At 45.5% G+C, this 26,286-nt stretch overlaps 1 protein-coding gene across 4 annotated transcripts in view; it reads right to left on the bottom strand.

The window, feature by feature from the left end:
• Window positions 1-26,286, bottom strand: part of UBE2I (ubiquitin conjugating enzyme E2 I) — a 271,849-nt gene that overhangs the window by 160,023 nt on the left and 85,540 nt on the right. For all 4 annotated transcript variants that reach the window (XM_069647196.1, XM_069647198.1, XM_069647197.1 and 1 more), the window contains 3 exons: window positions 19,511-19,587; window positions 19,313-19,396; window positions 456-528 (listed from right to left, as the gene is read on the bottom strand). In XM_069647196.1, coding sequence (XP_069503297.1) covers window positions 456-528; window positions 19,313-19,396; window positions 19,511-19,576 — 223 coding nt within the window. In that variant the 5' untranslated portion in view covers window positions 19,577-19,587. The remainder of the gene's footprint in view (window positions 1-455; window positions 529-19,312; window positions 19,397-19,510; window positions 19,588-26,286) is intronic.

The following is a 26,286-nucleotide window of genomic DNA, read 5'->3' as shown; positions in this document are numbered from 1 at the left end:
TGCCGACAGAAGAGAAAATTAGTGGGCATCCTGGACATGAAATGTATTCACATCGCCTTCTAAATCAGTGGTGTCCAAAAAGGCTGTAACCCTAGAATCAGTTGTAAAAACCTTTCCTCTCGCATACATCCTCAATTCTCCCCCCCCCCCTCCCTCGAACCAGAAAATAAGCATGCTTCCTGGCGAAGAAATTACCAGCTTGGGTGAGGTGCAAAAAGCAACTGGCATCATGAGACCCATCCCACAATTCTCACATGTCACAGTAGAACCCCATACATTTACATCCAAGTATGCATTAGCCAAGACTACGACCAAAATCTGATTCCACAATGGAAAATAACTCGTACCTAAATACCAACATGGCGCCCCTTTGGTAAAACAAGACCAGCCATGTACATAAAACCAGTGATTTGTCTTGGCTACCCATTTAAAACAAACGCAGAAGAAATACTTACATTTTGGGGGTGACGAGGGATAATCATCCTTGAAAAGCATTCGAAGTTTAAATAAACCGCCTTCCCATGGGGTCTGTCAGACAAAGGTAAAACAAACAGTTAATGAACACTGGTTGTATATCCATAACTGTACAATAGTGTATATTGTAGCCAGAGGGAGAATGCTAGGTGGTTAAGCCAGCGAGAATGGCCCTGGCTTTCAGTGGGACAGGGACGATCAACTACAGCAACAGAATTAGATTAAGGGCATGTCCTCAGATACATTTACACGAGCATCTGCATGCATTGTGAATTACACTCGTGAAGACTGCAATGATTCAATTAATGCAACACATTTAAAGGCATCTCTTAGAGTTCTTTAACCAAGGACTCAATTTGTCTAACATTAAGCACCGTTTGCCTGCATCTGAATTAAATCACGATTCAACAAAAAGCTGCAGTAGTACCACCAAATTAAATAAAGCAATGCTAAAATAAACCAGCATTACACAAGCCAACAGTTCGGCATTTTAATGCAGGTCACCTTCCCATGCATGAAATCAGTTCAATCTGCAGCAGTGCATATCTGGTAATTAGCTGGCAAGTGCCAAGTATCGGAAAGTTAGTGTTTTCTGAATGAAGACATTTAGACCTAAAACGGGAGCCACTGAACTATCCAAAAGAGCCCTGTGCCAATAAGCTCGGTATAATATTCTGTCTCACTACTACCACTACCCCCTGATGGGCATATTTGGCTTTGCCTGCTTTTCATGCCACCCTCTGGCTCAAACAATCCATCCATTTCCTGTGATATGTTCATTGAAATGTAGCATTAAACATGCTTTCAGGCATCACTAACACAAGTACAGAAGATAGTGTGCCAGTCTCGCATGCAATGTGTCACAAGCAATGGAGTAAAATGGTGCTTGCGAAAGCAAGCACTATGCCAGGGGCATGCAATCTTCAGCTCTCCAGAGACTTTGGACTAAGACCCCCATCCTACTTTACTATGGACCTATGTCTAAATCTGGCGATCCAAACGGTAGCCGGCCACTGCACTAGGCGCTGCAGGGGTTTAAGCAAGCCACAGATTTGATCTCGACAGCTTATACATCTAGGCCTAGTGCCTCAAACCTTTAACTCCACAGTTGCAGCCAAAGAAAAATTAGGTTGTATACTTATGTCTGAAATTTATAGCCAACAGCATATTTGAACATTGCAGGATCAGGGGCTAAAACCAGCATGTTCATAGTACGTCTGAAGTAGCAGACCTGGGGCCTGCAGTCAAGAACATATCTGCATTCAGTCTCAATGTAATATAGGGATCAAATGGATAATTTGCTGAGCAGTAGCTTAAACTAGCTTCTAGGTGTCGGGCATAACCCAGTAGGCAGACGCCGCCATTGGGGAACCAGTAGCGGGTACACTGCAAATCCAACTTGCACAAGAGACCCAAACAACATTTTTAGCCATTATGTATGCTCCATGCGGTCTAATGTGTACCGATGACTCAAATCTCCTTTAACATTCTCAATCACTGGCAGTGACACGTGCTAGTTTGTAAAGCACCAGTTGGCCAGGGGAGCCAATAGTAGCACTTGGTTAAGTTAATAAAGGCTCTCCTATGCTAGAGTCATGCGTAGTGTGTTGCAGGCTATCCATTACAAGAGTGGGGCATTTATGTAGTTTAGGAACAGGTTGTTAACTACGGCACAAAAGGGGGCGTGGCCATGGTGTAGGACATGCCTTACTGAAGCTGCTCCTGATGATCCGACGTTGATGCATGCCAAAAAATGGCCCACATACTCCATAAATGACTAAAGACGTCGGAAGAGGTGCCCCACAATAACTGAATGAGGCATGGTGATCGGATGAGGAAACAAGGAGAATTGGGCTGTGGCTCTGTGGGAACAAAGGCACACAAAATGGCAGACAAAGGGACCGAACCTGCGACCATAGAAGCAACCGAGCCGCACTGTGGAGATTGAGAGGGAGACTGGCCTCCGACACAAGCGCACAGCGCCACTCCTTGGTGCCTGATCGATTTCAATACTCTGAGCAGCGTGCGTTTAAAGACCCCACTGCCGAGTTACATTGCAGATGAATATAGGACCATGCGCGGTGGATCGAACAGTGCGGCGGATACAGTAGCCGCGACTGAGAACTTTGTTACAATAGACGGTGAGCATCCAGATACGGATGGAAAGCTCCTGGCGAGCGCAGAGCTGAAGAAAAGTACAGTGCCGCTTCATACGAATGGCAACAGAGGAGCCGCGGTGTGAGGGAGAGCCAGCGCGACTTGCTGGATACATCCTTGCCTGCAGTTACACACAGAGGCAAGACACTGAAGGAAACGGCTCCTGGCCATTGTGCACGAAAGCAATTTGCGGATTGACCCGTGCGGCGGATGCAGCACCTGCTGCGCCTTGTGAACTTGTAGCCACATTAAATGGTAAACCCTCAGACACGGGCAGCACGCTCAAGGCGACCGCAGAGCCGATGAGGGGTACAGCGACATTACACACAAACAGCAGCATAGGAGCCGCGCTGAGGGAGAGGAGCTAGCGCGGCTCACTGAATACATTTTCACCCATAATTACGGATGGAACCTGAGGCGAGACACTGAATGTGACGGCTTCCAGCCACTTGGTCCGTCAAATAAGCACCCTGCACGAACTGAACCCTACTATGGTGCCCAAAGAACAAGGGTGCTAGATGCCAGGGAAGAAGAAAGATCTTCCCGCTCTGCTGGAGACATATGCCTAAGTGGCTACCCTGGCAGTGATGCTCTGTAGAGTAAACCGGCACATGGAGCCACGTACCACATGAACCTCGAGGCGCAACAGAGGTAAAGTTAGAAGTGCATCTAATGGCCCTAGGGAACGAATGCGCTGGCCATTGACTCACGGCTGGGGAACATGACATGTGGGGGCGGGGGGGTTGAACCAAATCACTTGTGGGACCTGTGGGACCGTTTACACGAGTATGCAGAACTTAGCGTGTCCAGAATACTGATGGCCCTGCCGGTAGTCAGGAGAGGCCCATAGGAAGTAATAGATATGGCCGTAGACATGGGAGAACACAATCCACTTGAAAATACATCTGGACACACATGAACACATTGCAGCCCTTCGAGGGTAACGCCCACAGGCCTGGATTGTTCTCGTGGTGTCACGGCAGAACGAGGAGACTGAACTGGCACACTACGAATAAGCCAAGACCAGACAGAATCGCAGGATGTTGGTGAAAGGAGCCAAGGCCAAGAGTAAGCAACCCACGACGGACACCTTCACTAAGACAAAGCAGACTCCTACTGCAGCAGCACAAAGTGCTGCAACTGCATCAGTGGAAGACACTCCAGCAAGAAAAAAAACAAACAAATAAAACACTTGATCCCAACGGCTATCACTGAGTTGAAAACCTTTTGGGGGATAACAATGGTGGACCTACGAACTTCCCTGGAGGCCAAAATAGATGGTGGGCATAGAGGTCACCCTGCTGCGACAAGAAGTCAGGGCGCTGGCAGAACGAGCAGTCTTGAAAGTGCGGTGAAAACTAACAAAGCAGCACCAGTAATGCAAAGGAGGTCCACATACTAAAGCAGCAGGTGGCTAACCTCGAGAACCGGGCGGAGGAAGCTGAAGGAAGGACGAGACAGAACATCCGCGTGGTCGGCCTGCTGGAGGGGGAAGTAGTCCAGGACCCCACGGATTATGTGGAGAACATGATCCTGCAAGAAATAGGGGGTCGACAAACTTTCACAATGATTTACAGTGGAGTGAGTACATAGGGCCCTGACGAGGAAACCACGGCCCAGGGCTCCCCTCCCCCTCGAGCAATAATTGCAAAGATTCTGAACTACAATGACAGGGAGAAGATCTTGGAGTACTTTTGTAAAGGTGGAATAGAGAGGGCATCGGCGACCGTCACGGCGTATCCTGACTATACAATGCTAGTGCAGGGACAGCGTTACAACTATGTGGCGATCAAGAGAAGACTACACACGGCAGGAATCAAATATATGCTTTTGTACCCCGCGAAGTTAAAAGTCTAGCATAAAAGCAGTGTTCTTCGATACCCCAGAGGAAGCAGCGGCATGGTTGGACTTACAGGGCTGCTCGAAACGAGAGGCGGAGCAGGCCCACGAGAAGCACAATAAGTGATGGGGATATTTCATGCATAATGAAACGATACATGGGGGTATCCCAGTAGAGACTATGATAGAGAACAGTGGCAGGGAACGGACGGCTAATGCCGAAAATGCATTGTGATACTTTTGAATTTGTTGGACTAGAATATAGAGCATAAAGCACATGAGTAAATTGGGTAGCATTGGGCGTGGTGAATTTGAAACTAATAGGAGCAGCAGGACGAAGGCACCCTACAAACCCCCCCTCATGAGAAGTAGTATTAAGACAGCCATTAGGGCAACTTTACCCTGCTGAGCTGCGAGTACAGGCTATTGCCAGAAAGGGCTAGATGCGGGGGTGCCCACGATCCAGGGATGGAGCTGGGCAACAGTTGGGGGGGGCACTGTTGGGGCAGGGAAGGGAGAATAGGGGCGGGGGCTAGGGTGTTTGATGTGTTTTGTGTTAAGGGAGACTAGGGAGGGAAGGAGGGCAAGGGGAAGTTGGGGAAGAGTTGGGGAGTGTGATGGGGCTGGGAAGGGAGGAGGGGGGAGAGGGCAGGGAGTTGAGGGAGAGTTAGCAGTTGAGAGATGTTTGTATTGGGGAACAAGCCTACATAAAATAAGGGAATATCTGAGAGTCGATGGAACTGGAGGGTACCTGGGGAAGGAGGTGAAACCCGAATATGCTATGGAGACCTTAAAGTAGTAACCTGGAATGTGAGAGGGCTAAATAGCTACTTAAGAAATAAGGTTATGATGCATTTGCGCAGGCAGAAAGTAGACATCCTTGTTGCAAGAGACACACCTGACCAAAGATAAATTGGAGTTGGTCCGGAAGAAGTGGCGAAGGACTGTGGTGGGGCAACATACTCTGCGTATGCTAGATGGGTAATCACCTGGGTGGCACCGCACGTACTGTTTCAACTACTGCAATCTACGGTAGAGGCAGACAGGAGGATGGTAATATTAAAGGGATTGGTGGAAGACAAGGAGATGTGTGATTAGCACCTATGCCCCGAATCAAGATACGGCGGCATACTTCAGAACCCTATATAGTAAACTCGGCGCGAGCCTGGGAGAGGCGGCGATTTGGGGGAGATTTTAATTGCATAATAGACCCAAGGATAGACAGATCCAACTCCAAAATAGATAGACCGACCCCAGCAGCTAGGATACTGAAGTCCTTGATAACAGACTTCGGGTTGGAGGACGCATGGAGAACACACTATCCGCAAGATTGCCAATATTCACATTATTCAGCCCCCCAGAATCTACACACTAGATTAGACTGTTTGTCACATGCGCTGATGACAGATAGCACAAATAGAATACAAGGCGAGGGTTCTATTGGACCATTCGCTGATTTTGCTGACATGGCAGTATTGACTTCCGAGAGCGAAAATACCGACATGGCGTCTCAGAGCGGAAGCGCTAAAGGACAACATTTTCAGAGAAGACATGAGGGAGGAAATAAGCTTCGAGATCAATGCGGGTAGTGTGAAGTCGGCGGGGGTTCTCTGGGAGGCCTTTAAAGTAGTAGTGAGAGGGATAGCAATAGCCAAGTCCAAGGGGCTACAAAGAGGGATCGTAGCAGACTTACAAGAAGCGGAAAGGGAGCTGGAAGAAGTGTTGAAAGGGGGAGGTGGCACCAAAGATGATAATGAAGCAATACTTTGGTTACAACAGAAATGCGTGGAATATTGGGAAAGGCTGTGCAATCTAAACTATAAAAAATAGAGACAGCATGCGGGGGGGGGGGGGGGGGAATAAACCAGGAAGAGTTCTGGAATGGTTATACAAAAAGGAGACTCCCAGATCAGTAATCAGGACGATAGCGTAAGAAAAATGGGAGTATAGCAGATACCCAGGAGGAAGCGAATCTAGACATATGCAAACTATTACCATGCCCTGTATAGGGACGTGGAGGGGAAATGACAGTAATGCAATAAGCGAAATTTTAGAGGATATAGGATTGCCGCAGATCAGCGCTGAAGAACGAGAGGAGATAGACGCGCCAATCACTAGAGGAACTGGAACACGTGATGAGTCAGCTGCCCACTTGTAAGACCCCGGGGGCCGATGGACTCCCCAGTGAATTCTACAAGATGTATAAAAATGAGGCCCTCCCACCACTCCTGGAAATGCTCAACGAATCATACGAAGTCGGAAAGTTACCAGAATCCTTGAGAGAAGCGATAATTGTACCGCTCCCGAAACCCAATAAGTCTTGTGGTGAATGCGGATCCTACAGATCCCCTTTGATGCTGAATCAGGACAGCAAAATACTGACAGCTGTCCTGGCAACCAGAATGAGGAGAGTCATTACTAAACTAATACATCCCGATCAAACTGGTTATGTCCCCGATAAGAACATATCCAACAATCTTCGGCGACTCCATCGAGTCATGTCGAGTCATTGAATATGCTAACCAAGAGAAATGAAATGGCAATTGAGTCGCTGGATGCAATTAAGGCCTTTAACTCGGTCAAATGGCCATGGTTGATTGCTGCCTTGACAAAATATGGAATAGGGCTGGGGTATATGAGATGGGCCAAATTGCTATATAGTGAACCGCTGGCCAGAGTGAAGACAGGGTTAGTTATATCAGAGAGGTGACAGCTTGGTAGAGGCACCAGGGTTGCCCGTGGTGCCCCATGCTGTATATCCTGGCCTTACAACCTTTGGCGATATATTTGAGGCAGCAATATGACACAATAGGCATCGTCATTAAAGGAGAATCACATTTAATTTACTTATATGTTGATGACATGTTGCTGCACCTGCGCTACCCGGAAGAAAATCTACAGTATGTCCTGGAAGAGCTGGACCAATTTGCAGGGCTCTCCGGTATAGCAGTGAGCCCCAAAAATTCTTGTGTGCTTCCATTGGGAAGGTATAAAGGAATCCCACTAGAGCAATTACTGATCCTCCAGATACCATGGAGGTCAACACGTTTCGATACCTGGACTAGCCATATCATACAGTAGAAGCAGAGCACCGGCACAATACTGAGAAGGCTGTACGGAACATAGAAAATAGTATGAGCTTTTGGGTGAAACTCCCCCTGGCGATGATGGGCAGAGGTGCAATGCTTAAAATGGTGGTCCTGCCAAGACTGTTCCATTACTTTGTGAATATCCCATACTTGATACCCAAGCGATTCTTTGCTAAATTGAGCAGTATATGCATGGAATTCCTCCGGCAGGGTACAAGGAACAGGATGCCCTTTGGAAAATGATGCCTCCCTTCTCTTACGAGTTTTGCAAACTAGCAAATTATGAGATCTATTATATATCAAGCCAACTCCAGTACATAGCTAAATGGCTTTCTGAAGAGCAGACCTCGTAAACTAGGTTGTTCCAGCAAAATTGTGCCCTGTTCTTCCTTAAAGAGATGATGTGGTTACCCAAAGTAGACTTGGAGGGACGCCCGAGTATAATGGTACTTGGCTGGGAGATATGGCGAAGAGCTTGTAAAATTGAGGGCCCTTATCCATGCTCCCTGCAGGTGCCACTGGTAGCTTTTGCGGGAAAAAGAACTACAACTCAGATTAATGATCAGGAGGCACTGGAAGTCTGCGGGGATAGCGACTTTGGGAGACATATGGCAAGAAGGGAATATAAGGGACTTTGAGGTGTTGGTGGAAGAAACAGGGGTACATGCAGGACAGTATATTACATATCATAGGGTGGTGCAGCGGATCAAAGACATGGTCGGAAGACAAACTATCGAGTGAACCTGATACCGCCATAGACACAATATACGACATAGCAGGGGGGGGGGGGGGCACGAAATATTGGGACTATATGAGCTGGTGATGACCAAGGTGGGGAGGGAAGTGGTACAACTTAGACATGACTGGGAAGTGGGGACCCCAATGAGTGATGGGATGTGGGAGCGTGCTCAACAGTATCAGGAACCTTCAAGGCCTGGAAAGAACTAATTGCAGAATTATTTGGGCCCACAAATGACGGGGCTAGTGACCAGGACCCACCAGGAGTAATCGATACAGAAACCCTACCACATGATTAAGAAACAGTACAGGAAGGAAAGGAAAGTAGGCTTGAGGGGAGGGGGGGGAAAGGGGTGAAACAGTGGATAAGACAAAATGATGTGTATTAATATTGTTATTAACGCTGTAAGGTTTGTGTTGGTTGTTGAAATAAAATTAATACAAATAGTTTAAAGAACTATGGCACAAAAGCATTCACAATGAGCAAGAGTGTTTCCCACCAAGGGCTCCCTAGATCCGGGTGATAATATTCCCGATGCCTAATCCCTCAAATATCCATTCACCTTCATAGCACTCCTAATTAAGCAGCTTTAGATTAGTCAATGGCAACCAATGCCCAGCCCTAGGGACGTGGTTCAAAGTTTCAGAAAAGTTTGTAAAAGTCAATCTGGACACAGATCGGGAGGGGGCAGTGGGAGATTAATGCATATAACAATACCACCAGCATGTTTAAAGAATGCCGAGTCGCCATAACCTAGCCATTTGGAACAGTGCAATCTAGAAAAGGTTTTTGGAAACGTTTTAGTTGTTTGGGCAGTAGTTCAGGCAAACTGTTTGGATGTTTATAAGGAAAGGTCCATCCACAGCAGTTTGACGTGGGGGTGGTGTTGCATTGTATAGACCATAGGTTTCTTTATAAGAGGGCAAGGCACAAGGGGTTTAATACACTTGGGGAAATGTCTCACTTTTCAAATATTTCCAGAAGGATAATGGCCAATTAGGAGGCCCAAGTAAATAATTAGTTTCTGATGGGGAGGTGGCAGGGCTCACCACTAACTTGCAGGATTGGGGTGGGTTGGCAAGCCTGCAGGGGCACCCAATGAGATGTGCCAAATCCAGACCAAGTAGCCATCCCAGGAAGGATAATCCTTTGGACTACCTCACCACAAAATGTTGTGCAAGCGTTCATCCCACACAGGAGGTCGCCGTTTTGATCATGTTAAAGGCTGCTTGTGTTCCTTTGAGTAGTTGGATTGGGAAATTGCCCAATGGGGCTGTGGAGGGTGAGGAGCTGCTGGGTTTATTGGACTGCTGGGGTGCGTTATTTATCTAGCCGTTCTGCATAAGGGTGTGCTAGGATGGAGCAAACGTTTGCCAATGACTGGGCCGACTACTGTTCTTGGGGCCAGCAAAACATTTTTCGTTTTGGAACCAAATTCGTGTTTTAGTGGCATTTCAGATGCTGTAGTAGTCAGTTGGCTCTGTTGGCTTCCTGGTTCCTTCCTCCCTTGCAAACCCGGCCTCTGATTGGCAGTGCAGCCCTCTTATACCCACCACCAAGGGAATCCCATATGCCCAGGCAGCCCCTGCGGCAAAGGGCAGCTCCAACAAACAACTCCTGATGGTGTCAGCTAGGGAAGCAGGAAGCCCCCAGCAGCGACAGACAAGGTAGGAAAGGTGAGGTTATGTATGTTGGTTTTATTTATTATTTGTAATGCATGCCAGACCCAGAGGTATCCGGTCACAGAGCGGAGGGCTGATACATGAATACTTTCAGCTTAAGGTTACAATTGCATACAAGAAAAAAAAACATTTGCAGAAAGGGGATGGTCAGTAGGCTATTTGAAAGGAGAATGCATTCAATAAGAATAATCGGTACATCGTTACAATAGTTACAGAATTGAGGTTCAATATATAACAAGCTTTGTAATATCCATTTGCAGTACAAAATAATGAGTAGTGCAGGAGACAATGACAGTAGCTAGAGTGCATTAGTGGTCATTTCCTCTAATCCAATTAATAACGTTATGTCTGAAGTTCGGAAAGGTTTGTCTGTCCCCAGGGGCGTGGGATTCCATAGCTGCGCAGCTTTGACAGGGAAACTGCTCCCTCCGGCTTTAGTCAATTTGAACCTAGGTACAACTAGACAGTTTGCGGTTCTGGTAGGATGACTGGAGGTTTTTCTATTGATTCTCTCCATCAGGTAGCATGTTTAGGCACGTGTGTTAGCGAGGCAGTTAAGCAGAATTTTGTCGTTGGTGGAAAGCCAATTATTCTGTCTCCTTACCTCTGAGAGGTGCTCTTTTCTAGCTATGCCCAATTCCGATCCAAGGGAATTATTCTGGAGAGTGAAGTTAATGATGTACTTACTGGCGCCTAGGTACAGGGAGGTGCAGTAGTCCAGTTTGGACAAAATTAAAGCTCTGGCCAGAATGGTACAGCTATTCTTAGATAGGAACGGTTTACCAGCTCCAATCAGGTTGGATGTGTATGCCGATGCTGAATGTACCGCGCACCACTAACACCCAGGGGCAGTCTCCAGGCGCTCGTGTGGCTGTACAAAAGGAGTGCTGGGAAGTAGAATGAGAGGATAGTTTCAGGAACTGTTTTGCATGTGGTAATTTGTGGGTGTTAGGCAATAATGTATGTAGTAACCCTGTGGGAGACTACACAACCCTTATCCTCTTGGTATTGGGTAACCCATCTATTGGTATAGGTCTGCACTACACAAGTCAGTAGTGACTTAGCAGCCAGATATCCCCACAAGGGGTCAATGTGAGCTGTAGCATTGTAATTCACCAATACAAGTATCCAAACACTCAAGGTTTTCTAGTAAAATATAAGTATTCTTTAAAAAGGGCAAAGTGCAACAATAAAAAATACACTTCAAAATACTCATAATCAAGGCAAAACAAGTAGATGCCCTTTAGAGACGATTCATATACACTTCCTACACCCGGGACTTCACGAACTAGGGCAGTAATGGCATTTATATGTCATTTGTACACTTTGTAAATTCTGAGGCTGGCAGAGGGTTAACAGGTTCTCAAAGCATGTGAGTACTTTAAATGTTCCAATGAAATCTAAAAAACCTTTCCCAGCCATTAGTTTAATAAAAAAAAAGTATCACCTATTAGGTACTGCAAGAATCAAAGTCAATGGAATAGAAGAGTCTGCAGATAGCCAGGACAACCAAGGTAAATTGGAGCAAAATCTATGAGCCGAGGCACTTCTTAGATAGGAAAAGTCTTGCAAAGTTAGTTCAAGAAAAATCATTGTAGGGTCACATGTGTGAAAGTTAGAGCTGAAAAACTCTAACAAGCAGTTACTGCAAGTCTCAAGTGAGACGTGCAGAACTACAGACAAATGTGCCCACCCCAAAGTCAGAACAGTACCTTTGGTTAGAAGAGGATCCAGCTGGCTTCTGTCTGGTTGCAGTGATACAGATCCTGTGTTCCTGGCCCTCAGTCGTGGGGACAAGAGGGAGGAGAGTACTCCTGCACAGCAATTCAAATGTCGGCGGCAGCTACTGGCGTTCTTCGGATCAGCAGTTTCAGCACTCAGTAAAGAGCACCACAAGGATCTTGGAAACTGGTTAGGATTCCTTCAGTTCAGTTCAGCACAACACTGGTGAGGTGGCTCGAGCCATCCTACTGTGAAAGGGTCCTCAGGAGACTCCTGGAGCTTTTGACCAGTTTACAGATGTTGCACTCTACTGATTCGACCCCTGGTACTCTGTTCCAGCAGCAGTAAAGAATTACAGCTAATGAAGAGGAGGAAGGGGAAGGTGGGGTGGAAAATCAGGGGGTGGTCGGAGTTCTTCCAGTCAAGTTAGTCTCAGGGTTGTCTCTGGAGCTTCCCTTGTCGATCAGAAAGGGGAGTTTCAGCACAGCAGCAGGGCTTCACCAGGCAGTTCAATGGCACAGGAGGATGCAGCAAGCTGCTTTCACGGTTTCTTTGGTGGGTTGTTCTTCCTAGTGGGCAACTCAGTCTTCAGTCCAATAAGCCTCACCTTTTAAGCAGGTTTCTCCCATTCATGCACAGACTAGCTGTCACTCACATAACTGCAAGGACACCCAGCCTATCAGCACTGGGTTCATTCAGGTAACCATGGAGACAAAGGACAGGGGAGTTTCGAGCACCTCCCTCACTTCCGGTCCTTCCAGACACTGGAGCCAGAGGCAGGTTTCAGTGCAGAAGCCCACCAAAGGTAACATGAACAAAGGGCTTAAACCTGACTTGGCACACAGAGTAAAATCCAAGAAAGACCACAAACAAGAAACGGTGAAAAAAGAAGACCGGGGCCATTTTGAGACAATGGGCACCGATGGGTGCTATACTGCAGCAGAGGTTCAGCCTGCAGTAGGAAAAATAAACCACTGCATGCCAGCCATTCAAAGTAGTGAGGGTAACAAATGTTACACGAGGATGTAGGATATGGGGCTACTTGGTAACCCCCCCCCCCCCAGCACTCCACATACAATGGTGTGTGCTGGACCCACAAAGCGAAAAAAGTAAAGTCAATTTCACTGCACTATTCTTGGGAACAATAGTTCAGACAAGCAAAGATATTTAGACTTTGAGCAATCTAAAGCATTTCTCCGACACTGCACTAAGGGTGCTGTGTGTCACCATTCAGAAAGTATATGCCTGGAGTTTGTCCGACTCCACATGGGAGAGGGAGGAAAAAGGCTCACTCCAGGGTTAAAATTAAACCGTCCTGAAGTCCAGCAAAAGAGCTGGGGGTCTTTATGGTGGGAGGGATTAAGCACTAAAATGGAAATTCCCCAACATTTTCATTCTATTCTTATGGTGTATGAGCTTTTTTTGCTTTTAGGACTGTTGCTTTGTATAGTTGGAGTGGTCTTTGGCATTTTATTTTGTCAGGTATATTCTCTCAATTTCTTTTCCATTTGGCAGTTACTTTTTTGGTGTTGCTTTGAAAGTTTTGGCTGGGGCTAAGGTCAAGGGCCTTGGGGATCCAATTGTTCATTCAGCCTTTTGCTGTATCCAGGAGTGCTGTGTTCTTTCACTTTGGGCGGTTGAGTCTAGAAGGTTTGTTAGGGCCTCTAGTCCCAGGTTCTTACAATTTCCCGGCAGGTAGGTGGGTTTGGGATGCAATGTAGAATGGTATTAAGTAGTGGTTGCTCTATACCACTGGTGTAGGTGGTGTGTATGTGCCTAGTCCTTCACTGCAAAAATTGCATCCAGGGTATGTCCAGAATCCTGGGTGGATCCATTTATTATTTGCTTGAAATGACAATGCATTACTTACCGTAAAAGCATTTCTGATGGTTGCATCTGCTCAGTGGTCACTGCAGAGTATTGCATTTTGTTTTTCGTAGTCGAAAAGGGGACGTCGACAAGGCGTGTCTGTAACACTATCCCTATAATCTCCCAGTAGGACTAGATTGTCGTGGTGGGTTGATGGCATGGCAGAATAGTCTGCTAGTTTTGTTGCAAATTTTGGGTTGTAGGAAGGTGATCTGTAAATCAGGAGGAATACTATGTTGGATTTGTCCGAGTTCTAGCTTGATGAGGATTCATAGTTTGCGTTGTTTGCCATCGTTTGAGCTGCTCAGACGGGTCTTGTGTATAATTACAATTCCGCCTCCTCTTCGGTTTTCTCTGTTGGAGTGCATTAGTTTAATATTTGAGTATTGCTTCGTTTGCGATGGCTTTATAGTTGTCCAATAGCCAGGTTTCTGTGAGTAAGGGCATGTCTGCATCCTTCGCTTAGGAGGTGAAGGATTTCTGTTGAATGTTTTGACATGGATCCAACTTTGAGGTGGCTGCAAAGTAGTTTGTTTTTTCCTGTCAGGCAGTTAGTATTGTTTGTTCTACCCGGTGTGTTGGTCGGGTTTCCGTTCCAGATGCGTTTTCCCACGGTTGAACCCGTTAGGCGGAGTGGTTCTTTGTTGGTCAGAATCTAGTCGAGTAAATCTATAAGGTTTATGGTGGGATTGGTTGGTTCCAGGTGGTAGATTGCATGGCATCTGTTTTTCCTGTCTTTGGTGTAGAGTTCAATGGATTCCAACTTGTCCCTTATTCTGGTTGGGGCATTGTCCACAGTGGAAACTGGGATGGTTGCACTGTTGCTTTTCATGTCGTATGTGGAGAGGTAGCAAGCAATGTAATCTAACTTTGCTCTGTTATTTGTATGTCTCTTCGGGCCATCTGGGTTGTTAGAGTTTTTCAGGGTTGTGGGATCATGCTGGCCGGTCCCTTCATGTGCGGTGTAGGTTCTGTTGTCTGTTCTGGCTTTGTGGCGAGGGATGTTTGGGTTGTGTTCCTCGAGTGGGTGTCCTCTTGATTAATGTTTTTTCCTCGTCTTTCAGGTTTAGCCGTTTGCTGCTGCTTGCATTTAGTTGTGGGAACTTTGTGGTTCCGATTGTTTATTGCATGGTCTTTTTTTTGGATTCTATGTGGTTTTGTTATTTCTTTTGGAGGTACTTTGGTTATGATTGTTGAACTGGGGATGGTAAAACCCTCACGGTTTTAGTAGTCTTTTCCTTCTGGTTCCAATGTGTGCACCTGGGTGGAAGTATTTGATTAACCAGGGGGGGAGGGTGGAACAGTCAGTGCAGCAACACAAGACTTGGGATACCTGTCTGGAGGGAGAAGGTCTCAACGAGGAACACCTCAATGCATGCACACCTAGGATGGGATACCTGGCCAGAGGGAGCATGGACTAAAAGGGGCACAACAGACCATGCAGTCAGACCCAGAATTGACACCGGGACAGAGGAACTACTCAAGCCAGGCACAACAGTCAGTGCAACATTACTTCGGTCTGAGACAATTGCAGGGTGGCAGCAGGGAGAACCAATCACTACTGTCCCCAACTTAAAGAGCACTGCAGCCTATTACATATCACCTCCTTCACCCAGGTCACCCCCCCCCTCCAACATCACAATCCTGCGGCAGGTCCCCCACTGCTTCTGTTAATCGGATGTGACACTTGTCTATCAATTCTGAAATTCTAGGCCCCCCCCCCTCCCACTATCCAGGAAAGTCAAATCTAGATATGGTTTCACAGACCGCTTTGCCCTGCAATTTTGGCCTTTTCCCCTATATCTAAGAAGGCCAGCCTAAGGTGTACTCCATTCACTGCTAGGTCCCGAAACTTAAATCGTAAGACAAATCCTTAAAAACCAGAAGCCGTTGCAGTGGGCTAGAGCCCAGGAACCAAAACCAAGCACAAATTCTTAACCTACACTGCAAAGGACGGCAACTTGTCACATAACAGGACGATGCAAAAGAAACAGAAGGAACTAATCAAACAAGTAACTGCACCAAGCCACAAACTCAACATTGAGGCACTAACAGTGCTACATATACAACCGAAAACAGAACTCCCAGAAGAGAACAATCACTATACCAAACACCTTATCTCACGACAAACCAAAACAACCCTAAGGCGCCAGACATCACAGCAAAACACCAGGACGGCACAGAAAAATAACAGAAAACAATGTGCTTACTCCATAGATCACCAAAACCACAGGATGCACATCAATCACAACAAAATACAGAAGAGTAACTGGAAGAAATCAGGAACTCACTTAATCTAGCCGACTTGGTCATTGACTAAACTGACCCGACTGTACAAACCACACAACCTAAGACCAACTAGAAAGCCGGCCTACAAGACCATCACCAGACAAAATCAATAACCGCAAAACATGCCACTACAATTCACTGCAACCTAATAAAAACAAAAGATCAATGCTCAAACACGCCTCGGAGATCTATAACCTACCTACTCTGTGATGGTGGAATGGACACATTTTTGTCACAGAAACTTGGTTAGATGAAATCTACAAGATTATAAACAGATGACCCACTAATCAGAAACTGTGAATGCCTCGTCCTTCGCCTGACAGTGAACTCCAAAACGAGCCTCTCATTCACATTGATCTACAGACCACCGACCTAACATACCACCTTCATAGAATCCGTCACAAAATTGGCAATCAAGTATGAGCATCTAATGGTTTGAACAGCATGCATACTCAAAAATCACCTATGAAGCAATTCTTAAAGTAAGCCAAATGGTAAAAGGAGCAACAGTTGTACACGCTCTGTGTAATATTTTCCAACAAAAACCTATCACCACCAGTACAGATACTGAACAACCACTGCATTACTACCTTCATAAAACACCAAGAAAAATACCAACAAAAACCCTGGTACACAGCCCTAAAACTTTACACAATCTGAAAAAAAGAAACTGGAAAAACCCATCAAAAATGTAGTACCTTAATAGTACAATTGGAACTCACAAAACCACCAACCGATAATCTGGACCAAGTAGGCCTGGACAAAAAGCAGACAATCCAGAACTGTATGGGGGAAACAAGAGACAGCATCTGCAGTAGCAAGATGGTTCACGCCCTTCCTCAGGTCGAAAAGACCCAACAAGCAGCCTGAACTAGAGGAGAATCGGATTAACAGAGCCACCAGCACCCAAAACTGTTTAGCAATATGAATGAAGTAAGGAACTCACCTGGATGTAACACCACTAACTTCTCAAAAACTTTGCAGATCACAAAAAAAAAAATCACTGACATTAAGCGAATCTTAAACAGACCAAAATACTAAATACCCTGCCAACATTGGAGCTACAAACACTCCAAAGGTTAGCCCAAATATCAGTAGATTTTCTCATTAATGCTGGTAAAAAAAAAAAACTGCAAAAAAGCTGGCTCGGAACCTGCCCACCAGATATCTACAAATCAATCTTCACACAGGGCACACTGCAGGAACACCACACAAGCATCTTCAATCAATCCCTCCCAATAGGGAGTGTGTCAGCCATGACATCCTCACCGAGATCGGAAGAAATGGGAATGGCCTAAAGAAATTGGTACAGCGCCCACACCAACTAAAATAGTAAAAACATTGCAGTCCTAATGGACAACGAGCCAACGCTAGAACCATGCTATAATCAAGCAATGACTCTTCCGCCTAAACATGATCAAAAGGCTGCTACCATTCCTCTCCTTCACCCACAAAAGGCACTATCGTCTCCTTCATGTCCAGAATAGACTACGCCAACAGCCTATACCTTGGAATACCTACAGGAAAAACTGAAACGTATCCAGAACCCAGCGGCCAGAACTATCACAAAGGAACCACATCTTCCAAGCGCTAAAAATGCTGCAATGGCTACCTATCAAACAATCACATTTAAAACCATGTGCAGCACGCACAGAGCAATCCATGGCCAGGGAGCAGAAATCCTACAAAAGAAAATCTCCATTTACCAACCAACAGGAACACTCAGATTCAGCAAGGCCATTCGCCTGGAATCGAAACTGTACTTTAAGTGGATCCTCATTTTCACACCTGGCAGTGAAAACTCCAACACCCCCCCCCCCCCCCTGAGCGAAATATGTAACACAAACGAATATCTAACATTCTGAAGACTACATAAAACCAAGTCTTTTCACCACAGAACAAGACTTAAACTAATATCACCAACTCCCAGATAGATCTCCCGAACCAACAATGCATATAGTGAAGGAGAACGCCTCGGTTCTATGGTAACTCAGGGCACCAGTTTCCCACACAGGGCCCTACCAAAGGCTTTCGAGGATAGGATGGACTGCCAACATACTAAAGGAATATAACCCTAGGCTAGTCCATAATGGTAAAACCTTCTACCCCCCTTAACCCAGAGAGCACCCCTCGATCAGAGAAAAGGGACCTCACTCCAGTAGACCAGGGAGACAATGGCAGGCCAAAACCACAGAACCAGCTGCCTTAGATACCCAGTACTGTATGCCCAATGAGTAAAGATGGCATCTCCTCTAGTCACAGACAGTTTAGACAGCCCTCAGCAGTTCACATCACAGCTCTGAGCCTCTCCGAGCATCCCTTACTAATGCAACTATTGTGAGCTGCCAGAGGACTACTCCAGGTAGTGATAGTTTATGTTATAGGTCATTTATACCACATGCCAACATAATAGGGACTAGGAGGGCAGAGGGAATGGATTGCTTTACTATGTGTTATGGTGCATTTTCGCGATACATGCTGTGTAAAGTTGCCCTTTTTGAGGTCAACGTTTCATCAGTAACTAAATGCCCCAAAATGGTAATAAAGCCATTGTGTCAGGCAACAGTTAACCCTGGCAAGGTGGGTGTGTGTTCGCAACTGTAATTTAAAACTGCAAATGTCGTAAGGGCAGCCCACTACTCACTGCACGTTTGCTAGTCTGCTACAAGACAGCACAGGGTGTACTTATAAACTACAAATCAGGTAAAATACAGAGTGTTCGCTTGGGTGGACATTAGGTTTGAGGGCAGGGCAACCCACAGCTATTGCAGTCATAACAGGTGTGCATTTAAAGCACTTGGTCCACCTCTAGGTGGCAGACGCTACAGCAACTCATGTACACAAACCAAGAGATCAGTAGCATGCAACTGGGACTCAAACATCAAATAAAATAAGGTGTGGATCTGCCTCCTGCCCCAATCCAGTTAAGTTAGTTTAGTGGGTTGTGATGGTGGGGTGGGCCTGGACTGAACATGTTCTGTTCAATGGCCTCATGAAAATCAAATTACCTGCAGTAACATGATCCACCAAACCTCAGGCTCCCCCACAAGTGAAACAAATAGCCAGTTAAACTGTGGCAACACGCCAATGGAGCCAGCAACATAACCGAATGTTGTGGCAATCTTTAGGCAATGTACCATGCAGATGTTGACCAGCCCATTTCTCATTGCAGACGGCCTTAGCTAGTAGTGCCAATTGAAAAATAAATATACTCATGAATGGATTTGCAATATTAATGCATTTGTTTGGCCTGTTTAGGTTTGGTTATAGAAACACAATAGTGCTACTTGAAGCAACAAAATAAATACAAATAACTCAGTCTGCAGGTCTGAAAACCACAATGGACAACCAAACAATAAATTGGTGTTGCCTTTACACTTGCATGCATACCAAGTATTGTTATCAGCCAACACCATTACACTTTAGACATGAGATTTTAAAAACAAACTCACCCCTTTCTTGCCTGGAATCGCACACTCCCAGTTCATCAAGTTCATTGTGCCATCTGGATTTTTCGTGGGAACTGCAACAAATCCCTGTTTAAATGCATTAGATGACACTTAAGCAAACTAGTCAATTTAAAATGGAGCTATGACAGTGAAAATGCACCCAAATCCCAGACAATGACAGAAGAGTGGAGGGCAACTTACAAACGGGTGATCTTTTCTCCAGGCTTTTCTCTCCTGTGCAAGTCTGCTCAGGGCTATGCCAGACATATTCAAACTACCTGCAAGAGACAAGAACATGCGAATTGTTGGATGTAAACCATGCAACCAGAATTACCATACAATGCACAAGTTATATTAGCACCCAGAAGGGCTGCTGCATAAAAATATTTAAATGCCATGTAGTCCCTCAAGTTTACAGAAAACCTAAAGCAAAATTACCAACGGTGATCATAACTACTAAAAGCTTCAACTACTTATCTCGATTGCTATGGCTGCCAATACAATTCTTAACATCTGCACAAGCAGTTCTCCACCGCACCTACCACTCAACTAATATGCTTACTCTGTACACTTCTAATAACTCGCTATTGCACAAAATTTGTTAGGTGCTTGAAATGAAAAAAATGAAAATACTTTACTACATAAATTCACTCAGTTGAATTCTTGTGCAAGAGGCACAAAAGCAATAAGTTGCTTGCAACTCCTGTTCGAGCATAGGTATCTTTTCATAGATTCACATGCTGTGAATCTTCTGTCGTTAGGCTGGTAATCCTCACTAACAGTTTAAATTTAAACAAACTTCACTCATGGACACCAGTACTGTCAATTTTGGGTCATAAGGTTGTCAGCCAATTGGAAAGGCTCCCTCAGCTCCACTCCCAACTTCAGATTTTGATAAGCGAACTCCAGTGACAATATGAGCCAAAGAGCCAGCGGGTTAGGCGGTAGGGTCGGGTCGCATGTGAATCAACGGCACCAATGCTAGAGAAGGTGTTTACAGCTAAGCAATTCATTCCTTCTCCAGCATTGGATCGGTCAGATGCACGCTGTGAATAGATTACAAACCAGTATATAATGAGGAAAAGGGCAGAGGCAAGCTCAGTTTAATAAAAAGGTACCAATAGAGACCAACTAACCTCATGCAAACAGAATGTATTGGGCAACTTTGGACTACCGCAGACTCTGTCGATACAGTAGAACTTGTTAATAAGTGCTCCAACCTGGAGTGCCAGAGAGATCAGAGCTGTGACAGCCACTGCCCTGGTAGTGAGCTTTGGGCCTGCCAGTGGCAGGAGATTAATGCAGCGAACAACCTGGAAATGGAAGGCTTGGCGAGTGCCATTCCTTGGCCCGAGGGTCCAAACGCCACAAAAAGTTGCAAGGTGTGAAAAGGAATGGTAATATTTGAGAGCCCACAATACGTCCAACGAGCGCAGTGAACACTCAGCACTTTAGGCATAAATGTAAGGTTAGTGCGCAAGAGGCCCTTGGAACTAGTTAGGTAGGTATGGCTCTTGAACGGAAAATCCAGGTGTAAAATTTGGTGTCCAGTCAAAGGGTCGAATACATTGCCTCAAACTGCAATAGTTTCGAATCAAAAGGACCGAAAAAAAAAAAAATTGAATGCCATTTTTTAAATGCATTCTCTTTTGCCTTCGTATAGGAGAAAAAAATAGCTTTCCCCCAAAAAACAGGGGTTTTGGGGGGACCTCAAAAAAAGGTCCATTCTAATTTTCTTCGATCCTTTTCAATCGAAACTATTGCATTCCATTCTTTTGTATGCAAACCTTTCACTATAAACCGTAAAATTCAGTTGTAAGCAACTAGCCACAGACAAAAGTCACTCAGCCCCATAACACAAACACGCCCAGCAGTACTACAACCGTGCAATCCTAGCACCAGCTATGATTTGAGCTACTCCACCTACCCTTGAAGGCTGCAAGCAGTGGCAAAGGCGGACTTCAACCAGTCAACCTCCCCACAATGAAACAAAAAGATGTAAAAATCCAGCCAGGCATGTCACCCAACTCATCAGCAGAATTGAACAGGCAGTGGGTGGAAAATGTCACGTTAAGGAGTTTGTATGTACAAGTCCACATGGAGCCTCTTACTAGCAGCCATCTGGGCTTGGAGAATGATTGCATGGAGCCGACGCACACATTTATATATGCACCATGGTTCAACAACCAGGGCTTCACATGCATCCACAATTAATGTAACAGCAAAAACAGCTTTCACGTTTTTAAAATGTGCTGGCAGGACAATGTGTGAAACTTGTACCTACGTCCACCAACATCAGTGTGCCTGTGGGCATTCACAAACACGGTCAAATGAGAAAATTAGGTGCACAAAATATGGAGGCGTTGGGGGTGGGGGCGGGGGGGGGGGGGTTATCCCTGCTGAGCAACAAGCATGACGTAGCAGTTAGCAGTAAAGGCACCACCCTGGTCCAGAGGACAGCAGCAGCAATTGGGGAGAAATACATTGTAATCCGACCCGTGCCAGCCCTTGGTGCAGGTGTGTAACACTACACAGTCAGTAGGCTATTTAAGGGGAGTAAAACCACATTACTAGACTTTTAGAATGACAGTATGTAATTCAAGGTAAGCAAACCCTATTGGTAGTAAACTTATTTATTCAGTTTCAAAAATATAATTAAACCAACAAGGTTATAGGCAAGTACCTGGCCACTGGTATACGTTTGTTTCGGGTATAATACAATTACACTACCAACCTAACAGGTAAGCACTTTTCAGGAATGATAGTTACACCCATCATACTTTTCAGATCTGTGCAACACAATTCAAAGGCAAGCAATAATTTATGAATCACTTTCCAGAATGGCAGTATGCACTTCAAAGATAAGTAAAAGATTAAAAATTTAGAATGGCACTATTCTAGTTAAAGTAAGCAACAGCTCATTGGTAGTACACCGTTACACAATTTCAGGCATAATCTAGAGCTACCAACTATGTTAGTTTCTAGATGGTTGAACACAATTAAAAAAATAACTGACAAACTTTGTATACTTTTCAAAATGGCAGAAAGCAAATCATTTGTAATCAACTTCGCAATGCAACTCATTTTATTTAAGAGATAATCATTCCAGCACTAACACATGGCAAGTAAGTACTATGCAACACTTGTTTTCTACACAGGTTTTAGGAGTCCTTCCCTATTCTGGGGAAGGAGTGTTCAGAAGCAGAAAGGGGACACTGGTGGGCACAGATGCAAGAAAGTCAGGATTTCTAGTCCTGAAAGTAAGAGCAGAGGTTAGAACGGGTTTAGGGATGTAGAAGGCTGCCTAGATGGGTTTCAGAATAGGCCTGGAAAACATGTATGTGCAGTCTCCTAACTACACAAAATCGCCTCCACAGCCACAAAGGAGCAACAAGACTAAGTATTACCCTCAGGCACAGTACCTCAAGCAGTGAAGAGCTTGCAGACGCTTCATGATGGAGCAGCACAGGACCCGATCTCTAGATTCTTGGTTGTGGTGATGAAACACTGGATGGGAACTTGCAGCAGTCAACAGAAAAGGCTTCCAACAAATTATTCTTTGGTGCTTCTCGCTGCTCTGGATTTGGAGCCCTTTTCAAGGTAGCCGATTAGGAACGGTAGTCGGTCCAGCACACTGGTGAAGGGCAATAAGTGGAATCTTGCTTCTGGAGGACCGACAGGAGTCCAGCAACGTTTCAGCGAGATTCGATCACAGGAAGACGTTACTCAGCCTCAAGGCCTAGGGTATTGGCTGTTTGCAGGCCAGGAGGGTCACTGCTCATGGTGGGATGTCTCGAATTGTAGGTCTTCTCAGGACTGAATGGTCACACCAGCTGTTGGGTCGCATAGAAGGGGTCAGCACAGGCAGCGGCTACACAGCAGGCATCGCCTGTCTCTGGAGTCAGCTACAGTCTTTTCTTGTTAATCATATTCAGCTGCAGTGGTCGACTTGTCTTGAGCTTCCAGATCAGGCCTTTAACCCAGGAACCCAACCAATCAGCACACATGCTACATTCAAACACAACATTGGTGGTGCGTCTTTTTCTAGAACAGCCATCCGCGCCCCACCCCCCCCCTTGCTATCCCGCCGACCTCCCTGCCAGCCTCCCCCAGTTCAGACTGGTTCCATGCAGGCATGGCACAAGACAAGGGGCTACAGTTGGCCTCATCTAATTTCGTATCCTCACAGGAACTCTCGAGCCTCAACGGGCTACAGAAAGGGGTCCTGCCAAAGACAAATCAAATGACCTACCCCTCAGGACGTCAGAAGGCAGAAAGCCCAAGAAAGGACAAGCATGGAGAGAGAAAAAAATATATTAAAAAAAAAAAAAAGTGAAAACAGTCTGCGAGGGGAAAAAACATTAAAAACAAAGTCAGTACAGTATAATTGTGCGACCAGCCATGATTGTAAGCGTGTCACCAACAGAAATGTTACAGAAGCGGCGAGAAAGGGGATGGTGGTCGGACAAAATCTCGAAAAAAAAATCTCAACTAACAAGAAGGTTGAAAAAAAAAAAAAGACCGAAAAAAGTTGAATCTCTTTTTTTAATTAAATATTTATTTTGGGGTCTGGGATTAAAAAAATTGTAAAACAACAAATTAAAAAAAGGGGGTTGGGGAACCCCCCCCCCCCCATTTTGAATAAAAAACAAAAAAAAATCATCTTTTTTCGGCCTTTTTTTCCGAGATTTTTTTTTTCGGTCTTATGACCATAAACCAAAGGGGATAAGGAGTAACCCCTAGCATTCAACATAAGGTGGGTTGTACTCAACTCAATATAAAATGGAGGATACAAGTATCTCTACTCATGAGAACATGTTCTGCAAGGTAAGCAACTAACATTACATAACAAGGGAGAAAGGAGAACTATGTAACCCAATCAGCACTCCACATAAGGTTGGGTGTGCTGAAACTCAATGGGAATTGTAGAAAGGATAAAAAAAGTACCCTTCTGCCCTTTGGAAAATTAATGCAAGCAACCCGGGAGAAAATAAAAAGGGAAACCCAAGGGGCTCCCCAGCAACACTGCACAGAAAGTGCTGAAATAAAATGTAGATGCCCAAAACGTTATCGGAAACTAGGATTCCAACAATAAAGCCCATCATGTTGGTATGTCTTGTGAGTGCACCGAGGCCTTGGGGACGAGCGTCGCAACCTAAAGATCTGTTTGCTAGATATAAAGCATGGAGAGTCAAAAATTACTTCCATGCAAAGAGTAAAAGAAAGGGCAAGTGGGGGCGGGGGTTACCACTCACTTAGGAACATTTTAAAATAATCCACTAGTTTTGCAAATCGTGCTGGGGTCTCATAGGCGAGGCCTATTTAGCATAAATAGGCAAATCTACCACAACGATCCCCACCAGTGCCTACACCTTTTTCAACCTGCTCATTAATCACACCCCATCATTGTAAAGCACTCTGTAGAAGGATTGTTCCACTCACTGCTGTTCCTCTTAAGTAATGTTTCAGAGGAGTCTTGTTCTTCAATAAACACAAATTGCACAAAAGTTAATGTTGTTTTGGGAGGCGAATGAAACAAAAAGGGCAGTGACTAACTGCATGGTTTACCCAAATGCTGGAACTCATTCTTGTTAAGAATGTTTAAACATTAGTGCAATCTCTAGTTTTTTTTATTGTTTATGGTTTATATTATGTCTAGTTCTACATTCTGCTTCGGTAATGTATAATGTAGTTGTGTGTACTTTTCTATTGCTCAATGAGGGTTCCCAAGGTGCTGGGAATCTAGTGCCATCACAGAAGTAGGTTTCCTCCATAAACTCAGCCAGAAGAATCCCCACAATAGACTTTTTTTTAAAAAGAACTTCGACAAGGTAACATGGGCAATTACATAGGAGGTAAAAAAAAGGTCAATTCAGCATTGACAACATCTACAAGTTCAGCATGGCGCAGTATGGCACTGAACAATGGGCGGCAGCTGGGGGAACAGTTTCAATGTATTCACTTATGGGCCTTCAATGGGGAATCGGGGGGATTGGAAGGGTCACAGCCTGTCTCACCCTCAGCAACAATATTATGGAGGCAAGTTCTGAAAGGGGCCACATATCAGGAGGAGCACACAGCTAATAGATTGTAGTGATCTCCAGCGCTTTGACCTCGGAGGCCTGGGTGTGGTGCGCACAGCAAGGATCATACATAGACTGGCTAGCTTACGGTAGGCTCTACCAAGTGGCGGGAAATCATGAACTGAACAGGCAGGTCATTGGGTTTGGGTCAATAGTACATTCAAGCATCGTATTTACAGTGGCACATACCCCTTTAGGACAAGCCCAGATCATGTTGAGGTAACTCGAGTCGTGCACGTGCCATCTGGGACAGTGAGGGGAGTGTTCCTCTGAGACTATGTGTAGCTTGGCACGAGTGGTGAAATCTGTGCAACACCTTATATTAAATCAGGTGGAATCTGGCATTGAGGGAGACCTTGCGGGTCTGCTTACACAGCTTCTCAGCAGTCGTCAAATGACAGTGACCAAGTCCCTGCCACATGCTTCACACGGCTCGAGAAGCAGTTTGTTGACCCGGGACTGTAGTAACTTATATAATGCAGATACCACTCCCGCAGCGCCGACCACTATGAGTGCCAACAGTGATTCATCCAGGGGTATTCTCTCCAAGCTTCCTTATATGCCCTATGGAACCCAAGATACTGCAGCCAACGGGAGGACTGCTCCCTGAATATTTAGGAAAGTCAAACCATGAGATCAGCAAGCCCTTATTAAGCATGTTGCCCATGGTAGAGCAGCCCTCCGTCGCCCACCGGTCAGCAGCAGATTCACTTATTTTGGGGAATCTAGGGTAGACGTTCCACTGTGGCAAGTCCCCATAGAATGGATGAGGGCGAGTGTCAGCTTTCTAATTTTATCCCAGGCCAGTGCAGTAGTGGCTGCTGGGCTGGGTGCCCCCAAGTCTCCACAGCAGCGGTAGAATCAAGGAGCGGAGATCCCGGTGTCAGTCGCGCA

This window comes from Ambystoma mexicanum, chromosome 2q (assembly GCF_040938575.1).
Source record: "Ambystoma mexicanum isolate Mex_15411 chromosome 2q, UKY_AmexF1_1, whole genome shotgun sequence".
NCBI classification, from domain to species: domain Eukaryota; kingdom Metazoa; phylum Chordata; class Amphibia; order Caudata; family Ambystomatidae; genus Ambystoma; species Ambystoma mexicanum.
This window is presented reverse-complemented; position numbering and strand designations above follow the sequence as displayed.